The sequence below is a fragment of the Ovis aries genome, chromosome 20 (assembly GCF_016772045.2).
Source record: "Ovis aries strain OAR_USU_Benz2616 breed Rambouillet chromosome 20, ARS-UI_Ramb_v3.0, whole genome shotgun sequence".
Classification (NCBI taxonomy): Eukaryota; Metazoa; Chordata; class Mammalia; order Artiodactyla; family Bovidae; genus Ovis; species Ovis aries.
This window is the reverse complement of record NC_056073.1, coordinates 32,142,276-32,169,878: the sequence shown is the minus strand read 5'-3', so window position 1 is coordinate 32,169,878 and position 27,603 is coordinate 32,142,276. Positions and strand designations below refer to the sequence as shown.

The following is a 27,603-nucleotide window of genomic DNA, read 5'->3' as shown; positions in this document are numbered from 1 at the left end:
TACCTTAAAGTAGTTCTGGGCTGGTAGTACCCACAGATACCAGGCAGAGACAATCACAGATCCTTTTTGGAAGAATTCACCTCAACTCTCAGGGAGAACTCAGATAAACATGAGCTTCGAGATCCAAATTAAAAAACACACAGACATCAGGAAGAAAGGCAACAGAAAAGAAAGATAAGAGAATCCGGTTCCTGAGATTTTAAAATAATAAAACACTGACCTACAAATATAAGACACTTAAAATGTTTACGAAAAGTAAGATGCAAGATTACTACAAAAAAAAAAAAAAAAAGACCCTGGCAGATTTGAAAAATCACCAAGCACAAGGGTAAAAGTAATTAAGATACTTTTGCTATCAAAAGCTCAACAGACAAGTTAAAGAGCAGGTTAGACACTACTGAAGAACTCATGAACTCAGAAGGACCTATTTGACGTATGTATACCTATGGCTGACTATATTGATGTTTGGCAGAAACCAACACAATTCTATAAAGCAATTTTCCTTCAATTAAGAAAATAAACTTAAAAAAAAAAGTCTTATTGGAGCCAAGTCTTAAAGAGATGAGACAATGAAACATGTGGACAGAAAGAAGAGTTCTAGGCCGAGGGGACCTGAAACGCAACGGCTTTGAGGAGGGAATGTGCCTTGTATTCCAAAAACTACAAGACGGTCAGCATGGCTAAAGGAAAAGGTTGGGGAGGCAACTGGAGGCCACACTGGTTCATAGGTCAATACAAGGATCTCTGGCATTGCCTCTGAGATGGGAAGTGGTGCAGCATTAACTCTGTTGGCTGAGGCTTCCATGTCGAAGGGAGTGTAGAAGGCAGAGAGCTAAGCGAGAAGCCCAAGCACTTATCTAGGTGGGGGGATGGCATCTTGCCCCAAGGTGGCAGGAGTGAGGGTCTGGGTCTCAAAATACCTGAATTATTTTGCAGGTAGAGACTGCAGGATTTGCTGTTGGATGTGGTGGAGGGCCTGAGATGAAGACAAGTGGTCAGGATGACTGAGCAGCTGGAAGAATGGGGTTGGAATGACCTGAAATGGGGAGCAACTCAAGACAGTCAAGTGGAGTGCTGATCAGGGCACTGGATAAACAGGTCTGGAGTTGAGAGGAGAGACGACCCAGAGGTATAAACGGGGAGCCACCGAGTGGGTTTAAAAGCCACAAGACTGGCTAACAGCACTGAGGGGGAGAAGTATAAACAGAAAGGAGAGAGAAGAGTGGGGAGAACTGCCTGAGTGGTAAAGCTGAGCGCGGAGTGCAGGGACTGGTCCGTCTCCAAAGGGGTCCATCAATGACCGCTCTCCCTGAGTCAGGTGGACCCATGGGGAGGCCTCGATGTGCAAGGGGGAGAAACTTAATATAACGCCTTCTGATTCGGAGAGCACCACAGTTTGCTGTCAATGGGAGTACAAATCCCACGGCAGTAGCTCCCTGGCTACTTCAGCCAGAGCAAACCAAACAGAGCTCTAGTCGGATGAAAGAACTAACAACGTCGACCATGAAGTGGATTCCGATCACTGCCAATTCTACCACTACCAGATGAACTGATGTCAAACCCAGTTTTGTATCTCCTCCATTAATAATATACCACTGGGGGGAAATTAGACATTTATTTTTAGTATATTTTAACAACATTGCTGGGAGGGATTGGGGGCAGGAAAAGAAGGGGACGACAGAGGATGAGATGGCTGGATGGCATCACCGACTCGATGGACATGAGTTTGAGTGAACTCTGGGAGTTGGTGATGGACAGGGAGGCCTGGCGTGCTGTGATTCATGGGGTCCCAAAGAGTCGGGCACGACTGAGCGACTGAACTGAACTGAACTGAACAACACTGGAGGAGAGTAGGAGAGTCAGGCTTCATGAGCTTGACATTAGATTGTGTGAAACTATGCAATTCTACTTCAGAAACTTTTAAAAGGGCTTTTTGGTAAGGCAGGCTGCAGCAATTCGGAGCTTGGTTGTAATCTCAGCTTGGAAGATTCCAAATATGAGGGCCTCTGCAGTTTTTACCCTGGAGGGAATGCTGACAATCCTTAACTGTGTTTTTGCTTTCTGTATCCTCAACCTAGCCCTACACCTAGCCCTATCCATTGGGCCTGTGCATACAGAGCACTCATCTTCCTGCTGCCAATTCTCTTTGGTATTTCATTTCAAAGCAAGAAATGGAAGTAACAAGATCAGCCAGTGAGTGTTGGCACACAGAACTGAGAAGCACACAATTATACCTATCTCCCCTTTTAGGGGGGTGACTTCCCTTGTAGCTTAGTCGGTAAAGAATCAGCTGCAATGCAGGAGACCCGGGTTCGACTCCTGGGTTGGGAAGATGCCCTGCAGAAGGAAATGGAAAGCCACTCCAGTATTCTTGCCTGGAGAATCCCATGGACAGAGGAACCTGGAGGGCTATAGTCCATGGGGTCGCAAGAGTCAGACACAACTGAGCGACTACACCACCACCATCACCCCTTTTAGGGAGTCTTGGTTAGGGTCTCCCCTTCCCCTCCATCGATCCCCTCCCTGCAGGTCTCTATAAACCCAAGCTTCTGGGCAAAGGTGTTGGCTGTTATTACTTGATTAAACCTTAGGGTCTTTTTCTTTATGAGGATGTCACAGGAGATTCCTGGTGACCAAAGGCTATTTTCGGTATTTTTGACAGAAGGGTATGGGAGATAACTGGAGGATAGGTGTCTGTCTTACAGTTCTCTAATCACAGCTTCTTAACACACCCATTTTGTTCTCAAAGCAGCTTGAGAAAAGCCGGATGCTGTAGTACTAGACCAAGTCTCCAGGTGTTCCTTAGAGAAGGACCATTTCACCCTTGCTGTTTGAGCTTTCCAAAGAGGCAGATCCTGGAGATAAGGGTCACCATTATACCAAGAGACCCAGCCCACAGAGCAAATACATTCACATGAATCTTCCTTGGGGAGAATTGGCTTCATTAACAGGATTAATAGGACTTGGGAGTTTTGAAATCAGCTTCACTAATAACTGAGAAGAAAAAGAAAACTTTCTAGTTCCAAATTGCAGACTGGATAGATAACATCTATTTCCCCTCTTTCCTACATTTCTACTAAAAAATGAAAATAAAGGGGAAAGGTGGCAAGGCATATGAACAGATGGGAGAAAAGAAACCATAAAACCATAAAACATTGGAAAAATAAGAATGAGAACTACTAATAGACCAGAAACTCCAAAGAATTCCTGGAAGATAGGAAGCACGTGGTGTGGAACCGAGGAGATAAAGGAAACCCATTCTCTTAAAACTGGGGAAGCACAGGACTCTCAGGGGGCACTGGAGGAGCCCTAAGCCTCGAGCCCATGAAAGCCAAGACAAGATGGGCCAATGGACAACCTCTGTGAAAGCCAGATCTCAAGCGTATGCCAGGAATCTTCTCTCTTAAGAAATAGAGATCTGGGACTTTCCTGGTGGTGCAGTGGACAAGAATCCGCCTGCCAATGCAGGAGACACAGGTTCAACCCCCGATCCAGAAGGATTCCATATGCCGAGGACCGGCTGGACCCATGTGCCCCGACTACTGAGCCCGCAGGCTGCCACGACTAAAGCCCGTGCAGCTGGAGCCTGTGTCCACAAGAGAGCCACCACAGTGAGAAGCCTGTGCACAGCAACAAAGATCCAGTGGAGCCAAAACTAAATATTTATATATATATTTTTTTTAATCTCTGAAAAAAAAGAGAGAGAGATTGGTCCTCATAGGGTGTCAGTGGCAACACAGGGCCTATGAAAAAAGCAGAACCAAGAGAATGTGAAGACTGTCCTGGAAGGAAACATATACCATTCCCCAAGCCATGTACCTCAAGAGCAGAGCTCTCCTCCCCATGGTAGGACCTGGGGAGTCCCTACCCACCTAACTGGAGGGAAATTTTCCCACTTTTAAAGTTGTTGGCTTTCAGTGCAAAAAAGTTTTCTGAGTAACCTTACATGTTCCCGTTTTCTAGCCTGGAAGTGCTATTCTTTAAATTGTTTTAATATGTTGTGTTTGACTCAGACAAAAGTTCTGACGCATCATTATCCTGGAGGGGCTTAAAAGCCTGACCAGGTCCATAATGATAATGCCTTGTCCATTTTTGCTCCCATCGGGTGATCATCCAAGTGGTTATTTACTGACTATAACCCTTGCTTTTCACATCTGTGTTAGTTTCCTGGGGGTGCTGTTATAAAGCACAGCAGACGAGGTGGTTTAAAACAGTAGCAATTTATTCGTTCACAATTCTAGAGGCCAGATGTCTGAAATCAAGGGGTCACAGCCCCTTTGAGACTCTGGGGCAAATCCCTCTTTGCCTCTGTCACTGATATTCCCAGGGGTGCAACTACATCACTCCAGTCTGCGTCTGTTGTCAAATGATGCTCCCCCAGGCTGCCTCTGTGTCCAAATTTCTCTCTGCTAACAAGGACACTAGTCATACTGGATTAATGGTCTCATCCTAGCTCAAGTACATCTGTGAAAACCCTATTTCCAATAATGTCACATTCACAGGCACCAGGAGCTGGGACTTCACCTTATCTTTTGGGGAGGACACAACGCAACACTCAACACCATCCTTTGTCCTTTTTGACAGAAGCGCTTTGTGAAATGTTCCCACTTTGTCCCATTACTGACCCCACAGAGCACCTAAAACAGACAGCATTTTCTAAGTTTAAGGGTGGACAAAAAAAAAAAAAAAAGCTAACCATTTTATAAGGAGAAGAAAGAATAACTCAGGTCTTCACACACTGGGGATATTCTTTCATCTCTGCCCAAAGGAAACCAGTCGAGTCAGAACCAAGGTAGGATGAATGGTGAAGGACTTCAGGGTATTCCAATCCAGACCATGATACACGGTAGCCAGAAGTTACAGACACTGCATGGTGATGGGCTGCTAGTTTTTGAAATGAAAAGCCAGAAGGCACTATGAAAGATCAACTTCGTGATGAAACTGCTGTTCCTCCGAGGCTCCCATTTTTCTGTGCTAACATTTCTGATCAAAGCGAAAAGTTAGTTTTTTAAAATGATATATTACAAAAACCCAGGAGAACTGCCTTTTATTAGTTGTTGTCTGTGTCTCCAGCCTCTGCCACACTGCCCGGATGGAGGCCGAGTGAATGAAATAACTTGTTTTTTAACTGCGATGACCAAAATGTACACTAAAAACATTATGATCAAATCATACTAATGAACGGCTATTTTCTCTTTCCAGGCTCTCCTTCCATTTATTATGTATACGTATACTTCACCAAAGCTATTCTCTTAGTGAAATATAGCTCTCATTTTCATTTCACATTCTATCCCTCATTATCCTTCATTGCTACTTTCTTATTCATTATTCTTTTCTGTTATTTCACAATATCCCATGGAGGTGATTATTATAACTGACTTCACCATTTCCTTGTGAAAGTGTTAGTTGCTCAGTCGTGTTCGATTCTTTGCGACCCCCATGGACTGTAGCCCAACGGGCTCCTCTGTCCATGGAATTCTTCAGGCAAGAATACTGGAGTGGGCTGCCATTTCCCTATTGCTGGATGATTGGTTGTTTCTGCTATTTGGCCTTGATCAATAATGGTGCAGCGAAACGCTTCTACAGGCTCAGAAAGAAAACAAGCTCTAGCATGTCTGCCTGAAAGAAATGAAAACAGCTCAAATAGGGCAACATTCCAAAGAACTCAACAGATCTTCTGGACAGCATTTTCCTGCGGGCTATTCAGGAACAGGCTGTGTTTATAGTTGGTCCTGTTTGCAGTTAACTGGCTAGCAAAAGTAGGCTGGTGAACTCTTGCTTTGCAGAGCCAGTGAACTCAAACAAGATAAGCTGTATTTTGCTATTTCGACTTAGCCCCTGGGAGCTGCTGGAGGTGCTCTCTTTGTCATATTATTCTTATACCATCTGAACCTCCAAGCTTTATCAGTCACTACTGTGACAAAAGCTGTCTTTGCTGAGGCAGTCTTTATCCACAGGGGTGACTGCAGGCCCTGGGCTACCATCTGAGCATCTTGCACTCAAGGAGTCAAAGTGACACTAGAGAGGAACATGGTGATTTCCTGGAAGTAACTGGATAAAACAGTCAAGAGAACAATTCAAAGGACAGGTGGATAGTGAAAGGCTGTATGTGAGAAGAAAGAAAAGGTAAAGAGAAGTTATAGTTACTTAGGTACTGATTCCTAGAGCAAACCATCTTTTCTGAACTTCTGGAAATGGACACACTGTCTCAGGGTCCTCATATTATAAATAACACCAGACATTGGTATTCCTGGAGATACTATTCCTACATTAAGGGAAAATTTTTCAAAAGGTGAAACCTTGAGTGTACATCTTGGAGCTTTAAATAGTCTCCCTAATTATGGGAATAGCTTAGCTTTCAGTTGGCTCAGCATTTCTGTTTCTCCCTAAATTTAATTCTTACTAATGGGGTCAACACTGCTTTCTAAATAAATGCTTTGTCTTGTACTCTAAAAATTAAATCATCATCTTTAGAGAGCATGCACGAGGCAAGGCCAGGAAGAGTGCAGACACCATCTGCCACCCACTGTAGGGGAAAACCCAGTCAGTGCTTAGCGATGTTTAAACTCAGATACTAGAGATTTTGTGTGTCAACGACAGTGAATCTGCTTTATGCCAAATTCTAAGGACGGGTGATGATTACCAAACTTCTGAAACTGGCAAACTGTTCATCAATTCTGAGACTGTTCAAGTCCTCAATTCTATTAATATTTATCAACATGTCTATAATTAGCTGATCTAAGAGATCTTTACACAACAAAGGTTTACTATAAAGAACAGGGAACTATCTTCAATATCTTGTAACAAACTATAGTGGAAAAAGAATTGGAAGAAAAGATTCAAATCACTTTGCTGTATACCTAAAACTAACACAATATTGTAAATCAGCTATACTTTGTTTGAAAAAAAAAAAAAAGAGTTCTCCTTTAGAATTTAACTTTCTGGCATTAGGTAAATAATTATTCATTTATTCCCTATGAAAGAAAAGGAATAAAATAGAAAGAAGGTAGAATATTCTAGGTTAATAATCTATCCTATTAATAATAAGAAAAATGGTTTGTAATATTCATCATCACCATCACAATAGCCATTGATAATAGTCCTTTTATTCACAAGGCAGTTTTACATACTATTTTCATATTATTTGAAGTTCCCACTAAGAATCTGAGACAAGTAAGACAGATACGTGTCATCCACAACAGGTATATAGAATATTCTGGTTGAATTAGCTGAAATTTTGTGGTTCATCAATCAGAAGTTAGTTTCCAGTTTCTCCAAAGCAAGTCTCTAAGTTTCAATAGGTAAAGAACACAAAGAATGAAAAAGAGTCAAGGTTGCTTTTTCCTGATCTTTTTCACTTTTAACACTGCCTTTGCCAAGGCAGTTGATATACTTTTCATGAGTCACACTCCTTCACCCTGGGCCTGCCTGAGCCTGGAGAGTGGATTTGAAGAAAAAGCAACTCAGAAAGTACCTGTGGAAGAAGCTTCAACCCACTGCTCTTGCATCTACAAAGGGCTCTCAAGGCCTCAGATCTTCACCAACAAACCAAGGAAGCGAGGTGGTGGAGGAAGCCCAGATATGATTAGATGCCAGGCCAGGAAGGTAAAAACTTCGCAGGGTTTCAGTACGGTAATCTATGGTCTGAATTTCTCCACTGAAAGAGGATAAAGTAGAACTAGTCCTAGAAAAAACCTGTGCCAACCTAAACAGAGGACTACCCAGGAATTTACTGGCAACAGAGATAATGCCTTACAAGTACAGTATAAAATGATTTCCTAATAGGCGATCAAGCAGAATTAAGGGAAACATGATCCAGCACTGGTTGTTAAACACAGGATGGGCATTCATGTGGAATGGCGAGTGAACAGATTCTGTGATGCTCCAAAGGGTAGACCAGGCAATAAACAGGAGGGAAAACAAGCCGAAAAAAAAGAGAAAAGTCAAATCACTCTTTTAACAATGTTCTAAGAATCAGATTATTAAGGAGACAGTGAAGAGAATAACACAAGATGTTTCCTCATCATTAGACACATTAAATTAGTAAAAGAAATATCAGCACAAGGGTTAATACAACTAGGCTGGTGAAGATCAGCAAAGTTCTTTGAAGCAACAGCATCTCTGTATAAAGCAGACAAATACCCAGATAGAGCACTAATTAGAGAGATCCCATTTCTAGGCATGGCCGGAAGCATTAAAATATGCAAAAAGACTCAAAATGTGAAGAGAATCTATTAAAATACAATAAGAAAACTCTACTGGGAGAGATAACAGGAGATACAAATACTGGGGGAGGAAAACCTTGTATAATCTGGAAAGACAAAAGACATTAAAGATAATAATACTGTTAACAAAGAAACAAAAAATGAACTAAAACTCAACAGACGGCTTTAAAGTACTTAGCAAAATTCATTTGCAAAGAAACAAACAGGCAAAAGGATATTTGGGGAATAAAAGAAGAGGTAATGGTAGATTCTAAAACTCATTATAAATCAAAACTCAGCTATTAAAATATATGTGCTAAAATGACTTTTTATTAGGGCTTCCTCTATAATGGGGCTTCTCTTCCAGTGGTAAAGAATATTCCTGTCAGTGCAGAAGACACAAGAGACTTGGGTTCAATCCTTGGTCGGGAAGATCCCCTGGAGGAGGAAATGGCAACCCACTCCGGTATTCTTGCCTGGGAAATTCCATGGATAGAGGAGCCTGGCGGGCTACAGTCTGTGGGGTCACAACAAGTCAGACACGACTAAGCATGCATGCGTCACTCACTACTACTCTATAACAAACTAGGAGTAACAAAACAGTGGGATGGGAATCACTATTTAAGAAGTGCCAGCATGATAATGAATATATGTTTCCAACAAGAAGGAAAATTTATTTGAATGTTCAAAAGACAAAAGACTTAATGGGAATAGTTTTTAAAAAGAAAGAGAAGGAAGGAAAAATACAATATTAGTTCCAAACGCAGGGACAAAATTAATTTAGATTAATTAAGGAATTAGATATTATCAAAGACTAATGCAGCAGGAAAGTAGCTGAACATCTATTGACATTATAAAATATTATGAGGAGCCTCACAAACACCACTACAGACTGGAAGAACTAATGCATCCTAGGAATAGGGGCTAGAGGAAACCACAGGCATGCCATGACAAGACTGAAAGAAAACAGAGGAAGGTGGCCAAGATGTACCTCTCTATGGGGACTTCCCTTTCACAACCTGGTACGATACCAATTTATAAGTTCTATTTCCACGCTAAGTGGACCATACATATACGTAACAACAACAAAACATTTATTAGCACAAAGCTAAGTGCCGAGGCAGAAGCAAAGGAAAAGTCTGTTTAGAGGGACAGTCCTGGATACGAAGCACATAGAAGTCCACCAGAAAAGCAACTTCCACTGAAAATGAACCACCGTAATAACAAGAGTAATACACCTTAGGGAACAAACCAGTACAAAGGAGAGGTGGCAGATGTTAACAGATGAGAGCAAGAAACAGAAGTAAAAAGTGTACCTAAGAGACACTACAGAGTAAGTATGTTTGAAGTGGTAAAGCAGATTAAAGTGAAAAGAGGAGACAAAAATTAAAAGACATAATTTAAAAGATGCAATCGGAAGTTGTATAATTAAAGTCACTGGAGTCATGTCAATGTATGGCAGAAGCCACTACAATATTGTAAAGTAATTAGCCACCAATTAAAATAAATTAATTTTTAAAAACTCAATGAAATGAAATGGAAGCTCTAACTGAAGAAATAAGCTGAAATGCAATTCAAAGAAATAAGCTGAAAATGCAAAGGACAGAATAAAGTCCTGAAGTAAAAAAAAAAAAAATGGCCCAATATACATCTTCTGATGACTCCAAAAGGAAAGAATAAAAAGAATTGGGAGGATTAAATAGCTATATTCCAAAACAAAATAAAATTTTTTAAAAAAGAATTGGGAGGAAACAAAATGTAAAGAGAAAACAGCCAAGAAGGTTCTGGAATCAATGAAAGACAGAAATCTTCATATCCTGGAAGTACAAGAAGTTTTGAGCAGGTTGAAAATAATTCTATTTCTATTCTCCCTGAAACAAAACTGCAGAACTGGAAAGACAGAGATTAAATCTTGTGAAACGATCACCATCACCATCCCCAGAATTTGCCATCATTCCAAATGGAAACTTTGTGCCCATTAAATCATAACATTAGCCACTTGTGGCAGTTTCCAGTAATCACTATTCTACTTTCTATATGTATGAATTTCACTCTTCTAGATATTTCAAATAAGTGGAATCATACAATATTGTCCTTTTGTATCTGGTTTACACCACTTAGCATATCTTCAAGATTTATCCATATTGTAGCTCATGTTACAATTTCCTTCCTTTTCCAGACCAAATAATATTCCATTGTATGTAAGGATCACATTTTGATTATCCATTTATCCACTAATGGACATGACACTGAAGATTCTGAAGCAGAAGTGTGACATGTTCATATATCTGCTTAAGAGTAACCCTAGGAGGGGACTGAAGGATCGTATTTGTGAACCAAGAGAAGACTTTGTTTCAAGACAGTGAGAATGGTAAGCGGTCTTGTAAAATGAGATCAGAAAAAGTTTCTCCAGATTTGGGAGGAGCAGTTGCTGCACAGGAGTAGTTAGGAAATTCTGATATAGAGTGAAGACTAGTTAACTAGCAGCATAATCCTAAACACGTATGTGTTAGGAAAGAAGTCTTTCCCACAGGATAATAAAATGTTGAGCATTTGGCACCTAGAATTTGGACGTCTTGTAGTTTTAAGATAAGGAGGCTGAAGACACTGAATTAACAAAATATTTCAACCTCCTGATAAGTAGAAATACAATGAGAGAGATAGTAAAGACAGCAGTTTTATTGAAGATAAGTCATCTTAAGAAGTGGTTACTGAAGACATTTTCAAGAAAGAAAACTATGTTATATTGACCAGAAGACATCCTACTCTTTATTTTAATGAGGGGGACAGAAAATAAGTGGTAACGTATGCTGATAATCACAACCTTAGAATAACAGGCTCTTTATCCTAGAGAGGAGTAAGCCATACTTCCCCATTACATGAAAAAACATACCACACACACTAACACTTTAGATTTGTAGGTGGGGACTTCCCTGGTGGTGTAGGGAATGTGGTCCCCGGCACTGCCTCTGAATGCAGGGGACCTGGGTTCTATCCCTGGTTAGGGCACTGGATCCCACATGCCGCAACTGGGAGCTCGCATGCAACTAAGACTCAGTGCAGCCAAACAAATATTAAAAAAAAAAAAAATTTGTAGGTGGCGAAATTGAGTTAATTTACCCTCCGCACTTAATAATTTTTTAAATTATAGCACAGAATAAAACTAACTTTGAAAATTTATTTTGAAATTGAAATTATCCTGTCTCTAGCTACATTGTTTAAATTAAACAGATGTTTCCTAGAATCCCTTGCTTTTATGAACTTAAGGAAAAGAATGCACAGCAGGCTAGACATAATACCACTTTCCAACAGGTAACATATTCTACCAATGTTATTTGGAAGGGGTTACAGTCAAACATCGTATCTTTAATCTATCTGTGTGTCATTTAAGAAGACTTATTTTGAAACCACCACCTATGGTTAAAAGACTCTGCCAAATGATGCAAAAATAGATGCTATTTTGGTCCAACCATATTTACTGCTTAACAGAAATAAAGCTTCTCACTATAGAATTCACATGAATAGTGTCTAAAAATACACATTTACAAAAATAAATAGAGCAATAACTCACCAATTACTCCAGGCCCATTACAGTGAAGCTCCTTCCTTATGGTATCAAATATAATTACCTGGAATTGACATGCCTTTAAGATTGTGATTATATTTATTATTGTTGTTGTAAAGATGCTACAAAGAAATATTTATGCATTTCTGATGATTTGATATTACAAATCAGAACAAGTTTTGGTCATATCAAAATATTTCTATTTTTTAGTGCCAAATTATTCTGAAGACATAGAAAATATTTTTTGAAAAGAAAATTTATGTTGAGAACAATAACAACAACTAACTTTTACTTAAGTGGGCTTCCCTTGTGCCTTAACTGTAAAGAATCTGCCTGCAATGCGCAAGACCTGGGTTCGATCCCTGGGTTGGGAAGATCCCTTGGAGAAGGGAAAGGCTACCCACTCCAGTATTCTGGCCTGGAGAATTCCATGGACTACACAGTTGCAAATAGTCGGACTCAGCTGAGAGACTTTGACTTTCACCTTTTACTGAAGTGTTACTGCATGCCTGGCAATGAGTAAAGAGCTCTTATATGTATTGCTTTAATTCATTCTTATAGGAATTCCATTAGATTGTTCCTATTATTATCCCTATTTTACAGATGAAAAAAATTGAGTCTAAGAGGAAGTTAGGAATTTGTCAAATGTGACACAGCCACTAAGTGGAAGAGCAATGACCAAACCCGGGCCATCTGACCTGGCAATTTACATCACTGCCTCAGAAATAGTCATGCTTGATTCTACAAATTTATTTAAAGAAAATGTATCTTCTCTGTTTGGCTAGAAAAAATAAAGAAAATTTAACAGCATATCCATTCTTTTACAATTAAAAATTACTGAAGCTCTCTTTTGACTATTTTCATTGCATAGTGAGTTCAGCTGAATTATTTTTGTTATTCTGAAAGGAAATTAATTTCCTAAATTAGCACCTTAGATGGCAATGGTGTGATGAATCTATCACCTGAGGTCCTAAAAAAGTCTTGATATATATTTGTATTTCTCTTTTTCAAATTTTTCAAATTCAAAGAGGAATTCAGCTTTCCATATGAAACAAAATTCTACAGCTGAACTGATATTTCCAGTTTCCCTTGTCTATATGAAAAATCATCTATAATAAGCACAAGATAAAATTTTACATTTGGCATAATTTCAGGAGTCTCCATGATTGTGGTCTTCTTGTAATGAACAATTTGAAACATCTAGACAATGAACATACATTTCAGGAATAAAGAAATAAACACTAACACTCCCCTCACAATTTCCTGCTCTTTTTGAGGGGGTTGTCTGAAATTGACATTTTCTATTATTATCAAAGATATCATTCAGTTTTTCTATTTAAGTATTGGAAAAACACTAACATTTAACCCACAAACAAAAATGTTTAGATGAGAAATCTAGCAATAAAAATGAATGAGTGTGTATATCATATTCTTTTCTCACTCCATATACTTAAGAGAATGAATGATGGAAAGAATAATGACTTTCACAAACGAAGTTTATGCTCTTGATTAATAATATAGTGATGAATATCCACTCTGTGGAGGAAGTTCAAAGGGAAGGAGGAAAAAGGCATGAAAAGGTTTTTAGCTTCAAATTATGGTTAAGATACACAGACAAAATGAATTTAGCAAATGATAGTAACGATCACATAAATAATACCAAACGAAGTTTAAAGAAAACCTCTTCTACAGGGCTAAGAAATGCAATTCACGAGATTGGGAAAAGATGCAAATTTTCTCGACTCCACCCTACAAAGAAACAATCAATCGGTGCAGCAATCAAGAATAAGCCCTTTCCTAGATGGCCAGAAGAACCTTAAGAAACTCACCTCCTAACTCAGGGCGTCTTGATTTTATTTTTCTTTGGCATAACCTGCCTACTTGCTGCCCTCTCTTCCCATTACTCGGCCAGAGGGTTGGGAAGGGGGATATTTTATCCAGGCGCTGCTGGGCAGGAGAGACTCTTGCCCAAACCGGAGACGGGATGAGGCTACTGCTGCGCTCGTACCTCCAGCAGTGACAGCGACTGTGGTCACCGCTTCTCTGCGCGAGGCCAGCCAGTCCCGCCGGGATTGGCACGGGTCTAGCCAAGATGCAACCAGGAAGGCCCCCGCCCGCCCCTCGCTGCAGCTTCTGCTGGAGCTGGGATAGCGCGCGCCCGTGATTCAGCGCCTTTCTGCTGCGTGGTTACCACGGCGACGCGCGCGCACGCGCACACGTGCCCCCAGGGATGGGAAGGCAGCAGTCCTTACCCAGCTCTTGGCTCCCAGACCGTGCTCTAAAGACGGGTACGCAAGCCACCCAGACTCCCACCCCATAGGGGACCAAGCAGAAGGCTTTCGGGCAGCAGGATGGCCTGCATTGCTCCACCTTTCCTTCACCAACCCCTCAGGCCACTCTGGTCCTAAACAGCCTGAGGGGATAAGTACCTCTTCCAAATGCCCGGGCCAGGTTCAAGGGAAGCCTGAGCACAGTACTTGGGACAAAGACCCTTTGCAAATGCCTCCCCCAAAGCAAAGTCACCCCAGACGCACACGTCCTGCTCCTCCAGCGGGAGCCTCTTTAGGCTTCCCGCAAATTTTGAGCACCTGTTGCTTTCTAAAACGAGGATGGAAACCGGTGTTAGGAAGTATTGCATTATGGGAAGGTGATCGTTGGAACAATAGAACTCCTGTGAAAGATTCTCCCTTGCAATTATAGTTTCTTTGTAAGAAAGATGCACACATCGAGGTATGGTAATATAGGACCGAAAACGAAGCCAGGGCACTGCTGAGGCCTTCCTTGTACATTCCCATGACTATTAAGTTTAGAGCAGTGCTATTGGAAGCAATGACTTTGGGAGAACTATTTCCTGTTAATTTTGCTTCTGGGTTAATCTGTACCTGTCCTTCCAGCCTGATCAACTGATATTTCCACTCTCAGTCCTGAGTAGTTTTTGACGAACAATCAATCCCCTTCTAGGCTATGCCCTGGGTATGGCTGGGCCTTGAATGAGTTACTTGCTAAACCTTTCTTGTCAATTATAAAATAGAGATGGTAATAGCATTTGTATAAGATGATTGTGGGGATATGAGGAGTGCACAAAGAACAAAAACTATTCAGGACAGAAAGAGTGGAAACACCAGTTGATCACACTGGGAGGACAGGTACAGATTAACCCAGAAGTGAAATTAACAGGAAATATTTCTCCCGAAGTCATGCAATAGCTATAAAATGACATAACAACCTCCTCTTCGAATGACTGCTTTCCTACCAGCCACCCCCCTTTTCGTCACTATTTCTGTTAGTAACTAGTGATACCCCATTGCTGAATTCTCCTTCCCTCATGACAGCGCCCAATTCATAGTTAATCCCTGCTTCTCCCAACATGGCTCTGAAAAAGTAACCCAACAGGACCAATCTCTGATTCCAAGACCCTCCTTCAGAGGAAACCCAAACCTTACAAGACACTCCGTCCTTTCTCTTCTTACAGTGGCATTCCATTGTACCCCCCGAGTGCCCTTTCTCCCCACATCAAGAAATCTGATGTACTCAGACAATAAGGCTATTCCCAGGAGTCTCTAACTAAAAAACTAAGTAATGGGCTTAAAATTTTTTTACATATATATATATATATATATATATATGTTTACATATACATGCAAGTTTAGCCTAGACTTTTAAATTCAGTCATTACAATGAGTATCTATTTTGACATATGTAATACATATAATCGGGGAACTTCCCTGGTGGCTCAGACGGTAAAGTATCTGCCTGCAATGCGGGAGACCTGGGTTCAATCCCTGGGTCAGGAAGATCCCCTAGAGAAGGAAATGGCAACCCACTCCGGTACTCTTGCCTGGAAAATCCCATGGATGGAGGAGCCTGGTAGGCTACAGTCCATGGGGTCGCAATGAGTCGGACACGACTGAGCAACTTCACTTCACAATACATATAATATCTATTTTCATACTGAATTGTGAAAATATTAGCTGCCTCTGTAAGACACAAACGAGAGGCCACTATCATTTCTCTTTAGCATTTATTGTGCTCCTGCTACATGCCAGACACTATCATAAATACTAAAGATAAAATGATGTACTTTTAGTACAGCTTTCCAGACTTTATCTGATCTTTATATGCTGTTGGTTGGAACATCTGTTCTTACTGAACTGCACAATAAAAGACAAGGACAAACTTTTTTTTGAAGGTGGGACAAACAGGTCTAGCATGATTCAAGTACTTTCCATATCAGTGACAAAGATGCTGCTTACCACACTGATATATAAGAGTCTGAGTTGGAATTTCAACAAGACCGGAAATAAGGTACACAAAGCTACTATACTGAGAAAACCTGAGATTCAAAGTAAAAACTCAAACTCAAACAGGGGCCCTGTAATAACCTAGAAGGGTGGGAATGGGCAGGAGGTGGGAGGGAGATTCAAGAGGAAGGGGACGTATGTACACCTATGGTTAATTCATGTTGTTGTACAACAGAAATCAAACCAATACTGTAAACCAATCATCAATTAAAAATAAACATTAAAAAAAAGATACTGAGTAGTAGTGTCTTTATTCTTGCATTAAGAACTATGGCCTATGGAAAGCAGATGAAAAGTAGCTTTATTGTTTTTATTAACTTCTAACTTGTTTTTTAGATTTTGTCACTATAAGCAGTAAATGGGAAGGTATTTAACTTGGATGTTGAGTCATATTAAGGAAATGATACTCCTTTCCAGTTTTTAAAACAATTTAGTAATTATTTAATCGAATACACAGTACTACATTTTCTTTTTTATATGTAGCCTGTCAGTTATCCAGATTTTTTTTTTGGTAATATGAAGTGTGGTAGAGTTATTCTAACTCTTCTTTCAAGTGAATAAGCAGTTTGTGCCCCAAACATCCTTTTCCCACAAAAAATGAACTATTGCTTCCATAATCTATGCTAAAATTTTAGCATTAATTCTCATTTTCTTAAACAATTAACATATACGCCTCTTTTCTATTGAGACAAACCGTATGTACACATTCAGTTTGTCTTTTTAAAGGTGTTTTGGATCTTAATTTTGACACTCCTGATGAAAACAAGGTTCTGCCACTTATTCCAATTATTTACCACCAGTTTTCCTTTCTGTATATTGAGGAAGTCAATTCCTGGTAATTCTTGGCAGAGTGAGAAGTAATGAAAAAGCTGCTTTCTTCCACACAAAGGTGAAGCTGCATTAGCTGTAGAGCCAGAAATAGGAAGCAGGGAATGACTTCAATTCCAACACGAGCACAAAAGCATGTTAACACAGACTACAAACAAGCAAAAGGCTTTATTTAGAGTATACCCTCTTATGGGGAAAAAAAAATGTTTCCTTAAAGCACACGTAGAAGTGTTCCTTATTCACCTCCTGAGAAAAATTCAGTTTTACAAGCAGTAAAACTAAATGTCTATTTCTCTTTACACATTTTTCCCGTAGAAAAAAAGCCCAATGCCTCTGGAAAACTGACTTTAATCATTATCAAGCCTAACTTTGCCTCTGTTCAGTGACATAACTACAAACTCAAGTTTGACAAAAAATCTGATGGACGATAACTATCAGATTATCTGGATTTATGAAACAGTATTAAAAGATCCAATCCCAAGGACTCTGTAACCTTTTTTATTTGAAGACTTACTTAAAATATAACTATTTTGGTACCTGATTTAAAAAATAAATCTAATATAAAGGCTAGTCCACAGACAAAATGTGGCCCTGCTTGAAATCCAGCCAGCAGCTACCAGCACTATTAACAGCTCTGGTAGCCATTGTGACCTTGCATTAAGAGGCCTCATGTTTTCAACACAGGTATGCTTTAGCTTAAATGAACATTAAGATTTAGTTCTGAAATCTGAGGACACAATCCACAAAACAAAATCACAGTAGTTTTTCCTTCTGTTACAATGATCCAGGTTATAATTCCTCCTTGGTAAACTACCTTTCCAGAACAAACAGAAATTTAATTGAAATTATAATCACAGAACAAAATCACTTCAAACATTTAAAACTAGTATTTGAAAAGCAGTTCACAATATTATATCTAAGTTGCACAGAAGACCCCAGTGATCACTGGGAAATCTACCACAATCCAGTTTTTCCAGCCCAAGCAGGTCCAAACTTTGGGGAATAATGTGGCCACCTTCTGCTGCGGCTCTAAAAAATATTCGATCAAAACGAAGCTTACAAGTAGCAGCTATTCCAAGATTAGAGTTCATTTGTGTATCCCACGTATACTGGCAATGCTTAGGTTTGCCCAAAAACTCCCAGACATCCAAAATGTTGTTGGGTAAACCACCACATTTGGTAACCTGAAAAGAAAAAGAAAGAACTCTTTTCAGTCTTTTTTCCCTTAAATTAAAAAGGTCTTTACCATGACCGCATCTAAGTACAATTTGTCCAGTCAGAATGCCACAGATTATTTGTTGATACACAAATGCAAAACCGGGTACAACTAGATATTTTATAAAAGTATTTTACTGCATGATAATACGTAGGCAATGTAAAGATATCAAGAGAGCCAGAGAGGTCTGAAACTTGCCCTTTCTCTTCTAACATAAATAGATCCCTAATTTTGGGTGTCAGATAAAACCCAGAAGACTGACAACTCATGGCCTCAGTTATTGTTATTAGCAGTTTTTAAAAAATGAACATAAGTGTAGAGAAGGCAAAACTGTTACTCTAAGCTATTTAGACGTAATCTAAATTTAGATGTAACCTAAATTTAGACGTATACCATTTTATATGATCTAATAATGTCAAATAGCTGCAGTTTTATTTGAAATTTACTAACATTAACTTTTCCTCCCATTCACTCTAGGATTTAAAAGAAACTTTTATTGTGGTAAAGTATACATAAAATGTATGACATAACACTACAGTTCTATGGCATAGGGTTCCAATTTCTCCACATTTCTGCCAACACTTGTTATTTTTTTAAAAAATAATAGTCATGCTAATGTCTGTGAAGTGGTATCTCATCTTGGTTTTGATTTTCATTTTTCTCACGACCAATGATATTAAACATCTTTTCAAGTACTTATTGGCCATTTGTATGTCTTCTTTGGAGAAATATCTTAATCTTTTTGCCTTTTTAACTCTTCATTTTGTATTGGGATATGGCTAATTAACAATGTGATAGTTTCGGGTGAACAGAGACAGGATTCAGCCATGCATAGACATGTATCCATTTTCCCCCAAACTTGCCTCCCATCCAGGCTACCACATAACAGAGTAGAATTCCATGTGTATTTTACCTATTTTTTAATGAGGTTTTTTTTCTTTAACTGTAGGAGGTCTTTGTATATTTTGAATATCAATCACTCATCAGATATATGACTTGGAAATATTTTCTACCATTCCATGGATTGCCTTTCACTCCACTGATAATATCCTTTAATGCACAAAAGTTAACTTTGATTAAGTCTACCTTATCTAGTTTTTCTTTTGTTCTCTGTGCTTTTGGTATCATATCTAAGAAATCACTGCCAAATCCAACGTCATGAAGGTTAAAAAAAATAAAGGTTGAAAAAAGAAAATCTCAGTAGGAAAAGTTAGGGAAAAGTAGGCTGGTCAAATCTTTGTTCTTCTCACCTTGTGACTAGAGAAACTGAAAATAAAGCGACCTTTGCTAAACTCTTCTAATATTATTTTCTCTACACCCCTCTTTTTAATCAACATATATTGTTTTGTGTTGTCCTTTTCATATGCTCTCTCTCTCTCTCTCTCTCTCTCTATATATATATATATATTTTACTAATAATGTAACAGCGTCTTCTGCCTCTGCTTTCCCTGTGCAAGGCAAGTAGTACAGAATATTCACTGAACTGCATCTGCAAGGCCACTTACAAATAATGAACAAATGAAGGTCCTAGTTTTAATAGCTTTAGTCAAAAGAAACCTAGGGGACTTCCCTGGTAGTCCAGTGGCTAAGACTCTGTGCTTCCAATGCAGGAGGCCCCTAAGTGATCCCTGGTCAGGAAACTAGATCCCACATGCCTCAACTAAGAGTTCGCATGCTGCAGCTAAAGACCCCACATACCACAATGAAGATTCAGTGTAGCCATGAACAAAATTTAAAAAAAAAAAACACCAAAAACACAAGAAAATCTAAATGAATTTCCACAGCAACAAACTGCCCATAAACACTGAACTGACTTCATCACTCACTTCTTGATCCCTGAGATTTGTATCTCCAGCAAATATAACTGTTGCTGATCCTGGAGCCTCTTGCATTTTCTCTAAAACCATTTTCAACTGATTCATTCGTTCCTTAGCATGCCCTCTGGTGCTTTCCAAATGAGAAGTCATAAGGCAAAGTTCATTTCCTGACACACTCACCTGCAACAAGATAAATAAATGATGAGAGCTGGGAAAATGATCCACTGTTAACACTGAACTTTCTTAGCAGAATCAGTAATTATTCAATTGATTGGTTACATAGTAATATTTATTACAGTGAAACTGTATCATCAGCAATGAGCTTATCTCTAAAAGGTCAAAGAAGACTCCCAAAGAATTCTGAGCAAGTACCCACTAATACTTCAAGACCTAACCCCAATGTCCGCTCCACTGTGAGCCCTTTCCCGATGTCCCAGGTCTCAGTGGCTCCCTCTTCTACCCTCCTACAGCACGCTGTAGACTGTTCATAAGGTCCCGCAGATTAAATTGCAGCCCCATTACCTCTCTCCTACAAAGCTGTTCAATCATTTCAAAGCAAAGAAGGCTCTTTTGTTTTCTACTACAGTATCAAGAGCCTGGCACATAGCTAATTCCAAGTAATGTCAGTTAAATCATCAATGAATGAATGAGAATCACATACCGTTTGCTATGAAGATACCAACAATGTAAGATCTGTCAATATTTCAACTAATTGCCTGCACAGTCAAGTCCAAATTCTTTTATACTGGGCATTCATGATCTCTTATAATCTGGATCCAACCTACTTTACTAGCCTCTCATCACACTACCCCTCCTCTTTGTACCCTCTACACTCAACTGAATAGAACGCTCATTTCGAGCTGTACATGCCCTCTTTCATATAAACATACCCTGCTATTTGCAATTTGCACAAGTTTGCTCATGGTGGTTCTGCCACCATGTTCTTAATGTCTATATTTGACGTAGTCTTCAGGGCCCAATTCAAATACAACTTCCATCATGAAACCATCACTAAACAATGTGGCTAAAAGTCATCTCTTCTTCCTCTAAGCTTTCAAGGCACATGATTACACCTCTCCTACAGCATTTGTGCCTTTCCTTTATTTTAGTTACTATACATATAATATCTCCCCTGCTAATACAGGAATTCTATGAGAGCAAGACCTATTTGCCTACTTTTTGAAAGACGCACAGAATGCAACACAGTACCAATTACAGTGCCTTTAATAAAAGAAAAAAAAAAAAACTAGAAAGCAAATGTGGAATGTTAGCAAACTCATATATTAAGAAAATATCTAATGAATCAAGGAACTTATTTTTCAAATTTGTCTATATTTGAAATGTGTCTAAAAATTTCATTTATAAAGTTCTTTAAGGCTATTTAAAAGAATCTGGGAGGAGTAAATATTTCTCTAAATACAATGTTTTAATTTTTTTTTAAGACATCATCAGGGAGCTATGAAAAAATTAGTTCATTCTTCTTTTTAAGTCAATTTTAAAAAATTACTTACATGCACACACAAAAGGTTTCTCATCATTTTCGTATTTGGAAAAGGAATAATTTCTTGGCTTTTAAACTTCACTCTCGATTTCTTCAACATTATAGCTGTGAAATATCCTTCTTCATGACCTTCAAGTGTTTGTGGAAAAGAATGTACACTGAGAGGTCAGGGGTATTTGCACTTTACCCAAGTTCCCTACCAAAAATTCTATTTTAACAAACAGGTACAGAATTTAAATGGATCTACATCTTAAGAGTAAACTATTACTTCAGAATAGTTGAAGATGGCCAACCAAGTCCCGACATAATTGAAGTATGGAAGAAATACAAAAATGTAGCTGGAAATATGGAAGAAATACAAAAATAAAAATGAATTTACATAAATGCCCCAAATAGTTAACAGTGCTAACACCAAATTTAAAAATTTGAAAAAATTTTGAAAGGCAAGTGTATAAGACAAATTGAGGCAACTTGATAGGAACTTACTTTTAACTCTGAAAGCACCAGAAAAATCATAGTAAGTGAATAAGAAATTTAGAAAGTAAAAACTTGCAAGAAGAAAAGAGAACAGAAGTGGAGGGGCAGTGAATAAAAGCTTCCAGGTTTCTCAGAGAGCAAAGCAGATGGAGAAGGGGTGACTGGTTTATCAGAATAGAGGGAAACCAGGAAAAGAAGAAAAGGGAGAGAAGGGAGGAAGGACTGGAGAGGGAGGGGCAGGGAGGAGGGCAGCAGACTAGGAAGACAGCAGCTGGGCAAGGCAGCAGGAGGAAGGGAGGAGGGAGACGGAGGGAGGAAAGGAGAAAGAGAAAAAAGAATTTTCTAGAACCGAAGGTTATGAACCTCCAGATTGAAAGGCCCTATGATTTTTTTAGTATCAGAGAGTGTGACTTCTTTTTCTCAAGCTTACTTTCTTTGTGCTTTTCTCCCCTATGTTCCAATTGTTTAACTTTCATTTATCTCTCTCCTTGACTTGTTTTTCAAAAAAAAAAGACAAGTTAAATAACATAAAAACTGTCACCTGTAATAATCTTGTAACTACTTGCTTTCTTCTTTAGGTAGGCATAATATGGGGGAATAACTTCCTGTAGAAATATCACATCCGGGCTGTACCTAATTAAACACATCAATTCATGATAAGTACCAGGTATACCATTTCATTTGCAGCTACCTATTAGGAAAATACCACAGCATAAAAGAAACACAAAATTATAGTCCTCTAGGACACCTACTATTCGATGTTTACATTGATCTTTGATAACTATAAAATGAGAAAGATCTGTGTTACTTAACACATAATACTGTAAAGATCAAATTAAAATATATATATATGACAACTCTTTAAAGTCAGAAGAACTGGAATCACTGATCGTAGACACCCAGTAATATTAAGAGCTTCCAATTGTCTTATACTCTAATAGATGCCTGAAGTGTTGTCTCTTTCTGTCCTCTTGAAACAGTTATTATCCATGATGAAGAAAACGGAGCTCCAAGCTCCAGAAAATTGAAGTGGCTCTCAAGTGGTTCCACAGGGTCACAGAGCCAGTGTGTAGCAGATATGGATCACACTGGCAATTTTCTTTTCACAATAATAATTATATAACAAGTTTAGTAAGTAAAACAGTACCAGAAGGCTTCAAACAAAAGTTAGTGTTCCCTCTGAACCCCAACCCACAGTCCTGCTCCCAGAGGCAATCACTGCCGATTCTTTCTGATATTTCCTGACAGCTGGACTCTGAAGTCAAGACCAATTGCAAAGCCCATAACCTTGATCTACTACCCTCCTTGTAGGCAGGTAAGACACATTATCACTATCATGAAACAGATGTAATAATACTTACAAAGCTAAATAGGAACACACCCCTCGAGCCCTCTCTAGCAGATTGTTCATGTCCAGTCCATCAATATTCCAGGTAATGAAAGAGAATACGCTGCCATCTTCTTGCTGGACAGTTTTCTCTTCAGATGCGCTGGTTTTAGAACTAATAGAATCATTTGTTTCTTCCTTGGTTAGGTCAACACTGGCAAGAGCAGAATGAAACACAACTCTGCAACTAATCTAGAAACTGATTAACTTAAAAATCATTTTTCAAATCTTTGTGGCCCTCATTTTACAGGTAAGTAAAATTCTCTTGCTGAAATTGTATTTATGTTATTTTTATTGCAATTCATGATCAATTTTGGATTTCACATTTATTCTTAGTCTTCTTCATTGCGAAGTTGGGCAGGGGGTAAGTACATTTTAAGAGTCCTAAAACTATCTGCCTCTGGAAGACCAAGAGTCTGATGACTACAGAAAACTAGATTCTCTGTCATGCAAAAGTCTGCTCACTTAGAACCAACTTGATATCCCTCAATGATATAGGTCATTAAAAAAACTTTATAGACTACAACCCCAAATTAGATTAAGTACGTAAGATTTCCACATTTATTTGGATTCATCTTAAATCATATTTGAAATACGGTTTCACTGTGCCAGATAAGGAATGGCTACAATTCTGTTATTCGCCTCACTGAGAGGTGAAATCCAATGAACACCCTTCTCTTTGAATCTGGGCTTCAGTGACTTACTTCATCAACAGAACACAGTGAAAAGGATATTGTGGGCTTTCTGAGGTTTTGCCATTAGAAGCCTTGCAGCTTTCACTCCAGTCTTTTGGAATCTCTGTCCAAGAATATTGAGCTCTCACATGGCAGTCTGACTGCTCTGTGACTGCCATGCTGGAGGGACCACATGCATGGCTTCCAGGCCTCAGGCCTGCCTGACTCCACCTCTCCCATCAAGGCCTGGACATTTGAGTGGAGGGACAAACGTTACTAAAAGGTGACTCCTAAACATTTATAAAATACACACAAATTTAAGAACTAGGGTTTTGTATTTATAATTTTAATATTTTGAATGCCAGTATTTTAACTTCTTTTAGAGAACTGTTTTTTATTTTATGGCCTTGCCAGGCAGCTGGCAGGATCTTAGCTCCCTAATTAAGGACTGAAACCCAGCAACAGCAGTGAAAGCTCCAAGTCTTAACCACTGGACCACCAGGGAACTCCCCCCCATTTTTTGTTTTAATCAAAATATAATTAACCAGTACTGGGGACAAATCCATATCAGGTGCCTCCTGATCTACCGCACTAAGGAGGACACCCTATCACTTCTGTGTCACATAGTATAATGTATATAAAACATTATACCAGTTTCAGGTACACAATATAATGACTCAATATTTGAATATACTGCAAAATACTCACCACTGTAACTATAAACTCTCTTTGCAAATAATTTCAGACTTTCAGAAAAGAGTAAAAAGAATTCTACTCACCATTCATACAAATAAATGTTAACATTTTACTTATTTAACATTTACCTGCTTTACCTGTTATTCAGAAACAATTGCATAAGTATTCTGAATGTACTGATCCCCTCGAGAAGGAAATGGCAACCCACTCTCTATTCTTGCCTGGAGAAGCCCATGGACAGAGAAGCCCAGTGGGCTACAGTCCATCGGGTCAAAAAGAGTTGGACACGACTGAGTGCGCAAACACACACACCTAAAGATAAGGACATACAGATATACCCTAGTACAATCATAAGAAAAGCAACAAAGGAGGAAGAAAAAGGTTCTAGGCAGAGGTGATAAATATCTTTACAAGAGCTGAAAGGCAAGAAAAAAAGACCCACTGGAGAAAGGAAAGGTTTGATATGTCTAGAATGTGAAGTTATGTGGGCCTATGAACAAAGCTAGCTGAGGAGATGGAATTCCAGTTGAGCTATTTCAAATCTTAAAAGATGGTGCTGTGAAAGTGCTGCACTCAATATGCCAGCTAATCTGGAAAACTCAGCAGTGACCACAGGACTGGAAAAGGTCAGTTTTCATCCCAATCCCAAAGAAGGGTAATGCCAAAGAATGCTCAAACTACCGCACAATTGCACTCACCTCACACGCTAGTAAACTAACGCTCAAAATCCTCCAAGCCAGGCTTCAACAGCACGTGAACCATGAACTTCCAGATGTTCAAGTTGGATTTAGAAAAGTCAGAGGAATCAGAGATCAAATCACCAACATCTGTTGGATCATAGAAAAAGCTAGAAAATTCCAGAAAAACATCTACTTCTGCTGTATTGATTACGCCAAAGCCTTTGACTGTGTGGATCACAACAAACTGGAAAATTCTTCAAGAGATGGGAATACCACACCACCTTATCTGCCTCCTGAGAAATCTGTATGCAGGTCAGGAAGCAACAGTTAGAACTGGACATAGAACAACAGACTGGTTCCAAATTGGGAAAGGAGCATGTCAAGGCTGTATATTGTCACCCTGCTTATTTAACTTCTATGCAGAGTACATCATGAGAAACACTGGGCTGGATGAAGCACAAGCTGGAATCAAGATCGTCAGGAGAAATATCAATAACCTCAGATGACACCACCCTTATAGCAGAAAGTGAAGAGGAACGGAAAAGCCTCTTGATGAAGGTGAAAGAGGAGAGTGAAAAAGCCGGCTTAAAACTTAACATTCAAAAAACTAAGACCATGGCATCCAGTCCCATCACTTCACGGCAAATAGATGGGGAAACAATGGGAACAGTGACAGACTTTATTTTCTTGGGCTCCAAAATTAAAAGACGCTTGCCCCTTCGAAGAAAAGCTGTAACTAACCAAAACAGCATTAAAATGCAAAGACATTACTTTGCCAACAAAGGTCTGTCTAGTCAAAGCTATGGTTTTTCCAGTAGGCATGTATGGATGAGAGAGTTGGACCACAAAGTTAGTTGAGCGCCACAGAACTAATGCTGTTGAACTGCAGAGTTGGAGAAGACTCTTGAAGAGTCCCTTGGACTGCAAGGAGATCCAACCAGTTAATCCTAAAGGAAATCAGTGCTGAATATTCAGCTAAAGCTGAAACTCCAATACTTTGGCCACCTGATAACAAGAAATGACTCACTGGAAAAGACTCGGACGCTGGGAAATACTGAAGGCAAGAGAAGAAGGGGACGACAGAGGATGAGATGGTTGGATGGCATCATTGACTGGACGGACATGGGTTTGAACAAGCCCCAGGAGATGGTGATGAACAGGGAAGCCTGGTGTGCTGCAGTCCATGGGGTCGCAAAGAGTTGGACACGACTGAGCCACTGAACTGACTGACTGACACGCCTGGAAGTTTTGTAGGGGTAGGAAAAGGAGAGGCAGTGGTCAAATCGTGGGGAAACCTGTAAGGCATACGGACTTTAAGAGCAAAAACCATTATCCCGGCCGGCCAGCAGAGAGTAAACAAACAACAACAGGAAGCAAGGAGACTTCCAAGCTACCATTCTTCAGTAGAGGATTTTGTGTCTCATCCATTTCGAAACGCTCGCTTACGTATGCCCTACACCTGGAGTAAAAAATTACATTTCTGATATTTCTCCCTAGGACTCCAAAGTACATCCGAAGTGACACAGCCTGGACTTCTCGGGAGAAGCGCGAGTCCCACTGCTGCGGCAGGTCTCCTCTACACCAACCCTCCTTCTCCGGCTACTCAGACGCGCCGCCTGACTCGATGGCAGGTCCCGGATGCCAAACGCAACCTGGTACCCGACTGCCTTCGCCCGAACGGGTCCCCGGCCCGTCGTCACTCACCAGGACTTGGGCTCAGAGGGGTACTCGGGACGGCTTTCTGAAGCGCTCTCCTCCACGGCCGGCTCGAAGTAGGAGTTCAGCGCTCTCTGCAAAACAAAGACACAGGGATGGGACGTACGCCTGCATCACCAAAGTGAAGAGCTGGCAAGAGAGAAGCAGCGAAAGCTTACTTCCATCTCCCAGTCGTTCTCGGCCAGGTAGCACTGAGCCACAGCGGCGTCGCAAGTCGCGACCGAAGCAAACTCCACACACAGGAGTTTCCGCTTCTTCACCTCGGGCTCCCCCTCCTCCAGCTCCGCCTCCGGCCCAGCCTCCGGACCGCTGTTCCGCTCCATCGGTTCCCCGCACCTTGAACCTGCCCCGGGGATGGTGGAGTGGGTGGTGGAGGGGGCGGGGACGGTCAGACGCCAGACTCTGCACAGGGGCCCAACGCCCGCGGTGCTGGCCCATCAACCACCACCCGCGGGGAATCACCCTCGCCTCTCAGAAGACGGCAGAGCGCCTGCGCAGCAAGAAAGTCGGCCCGGGATGGCGAGGGCCAAACGGCGCATGC

The 27,603-nt window shown here is 40.1% G+C and overlaps 2 protein-coding genes across 4 annotated transcripts in view; both read right to left on the bottom strand.

The window, feature by feature from the left end:
- KIAA0319 (KIAA0319 ortholog) overlaps positions 1-13,918 on the bottom strand; it is a 76,159-nt gene extending 62,241 nt beyond the window's left edge. Inside the window, exon 1 of one of the 2 annotated variants that reach the window (XM_060403441.1) lies at positions 13,482-13,918. The gene's annotated coding sequence lies outside the window, so the exon portion shown is untranslated. The remainder of the gene's footprint in view (positions 1-13,481) is intronic. The other variant, XM_027958422.3, reaches the window with a different exon arrangement.
- Positions 13,919-17,047: 3,129 nt separating this feature from the next.
- On the bottom strand, positions 17,048-27,535 carry LOC101107315 (tyrosyl-DNA phosphodiesterase 2). 2 transcript variants are annotated; one of them, XM_027958726.3, is made up of 7 exons: positions 27,221-27,535; positions 27,051-27,136; positions 23,271-23,450; positions 22,451-22,542; positions 21,443-21,561; positions 19,941-20,111; positions 17,048-18,082 (listed from the first exon to the last, which is right to left on the bottom strand). In XM_027958726.3, exons 1-7 carry the CDS (start codon positions 27,383-27,385, stop codon positions 17,801-17,803), a joined length of 1,095 nt encoding a protein of 364 aa, XP_027814527.1. In that variant the 5' UTR covers positions 27,386-27,535; the 3' UTR covers positions 17,048-17,800. The 2 variants fall into 2 exon arrangements, with proteins under 2 accessions (XP_027814527.1, XP_027814528.1); XM_027958727.3 differs by lacking the exon at positions 23,271-23,450.
- Positions 27,536-27,603: the final 68 nt, after the last annotated feature.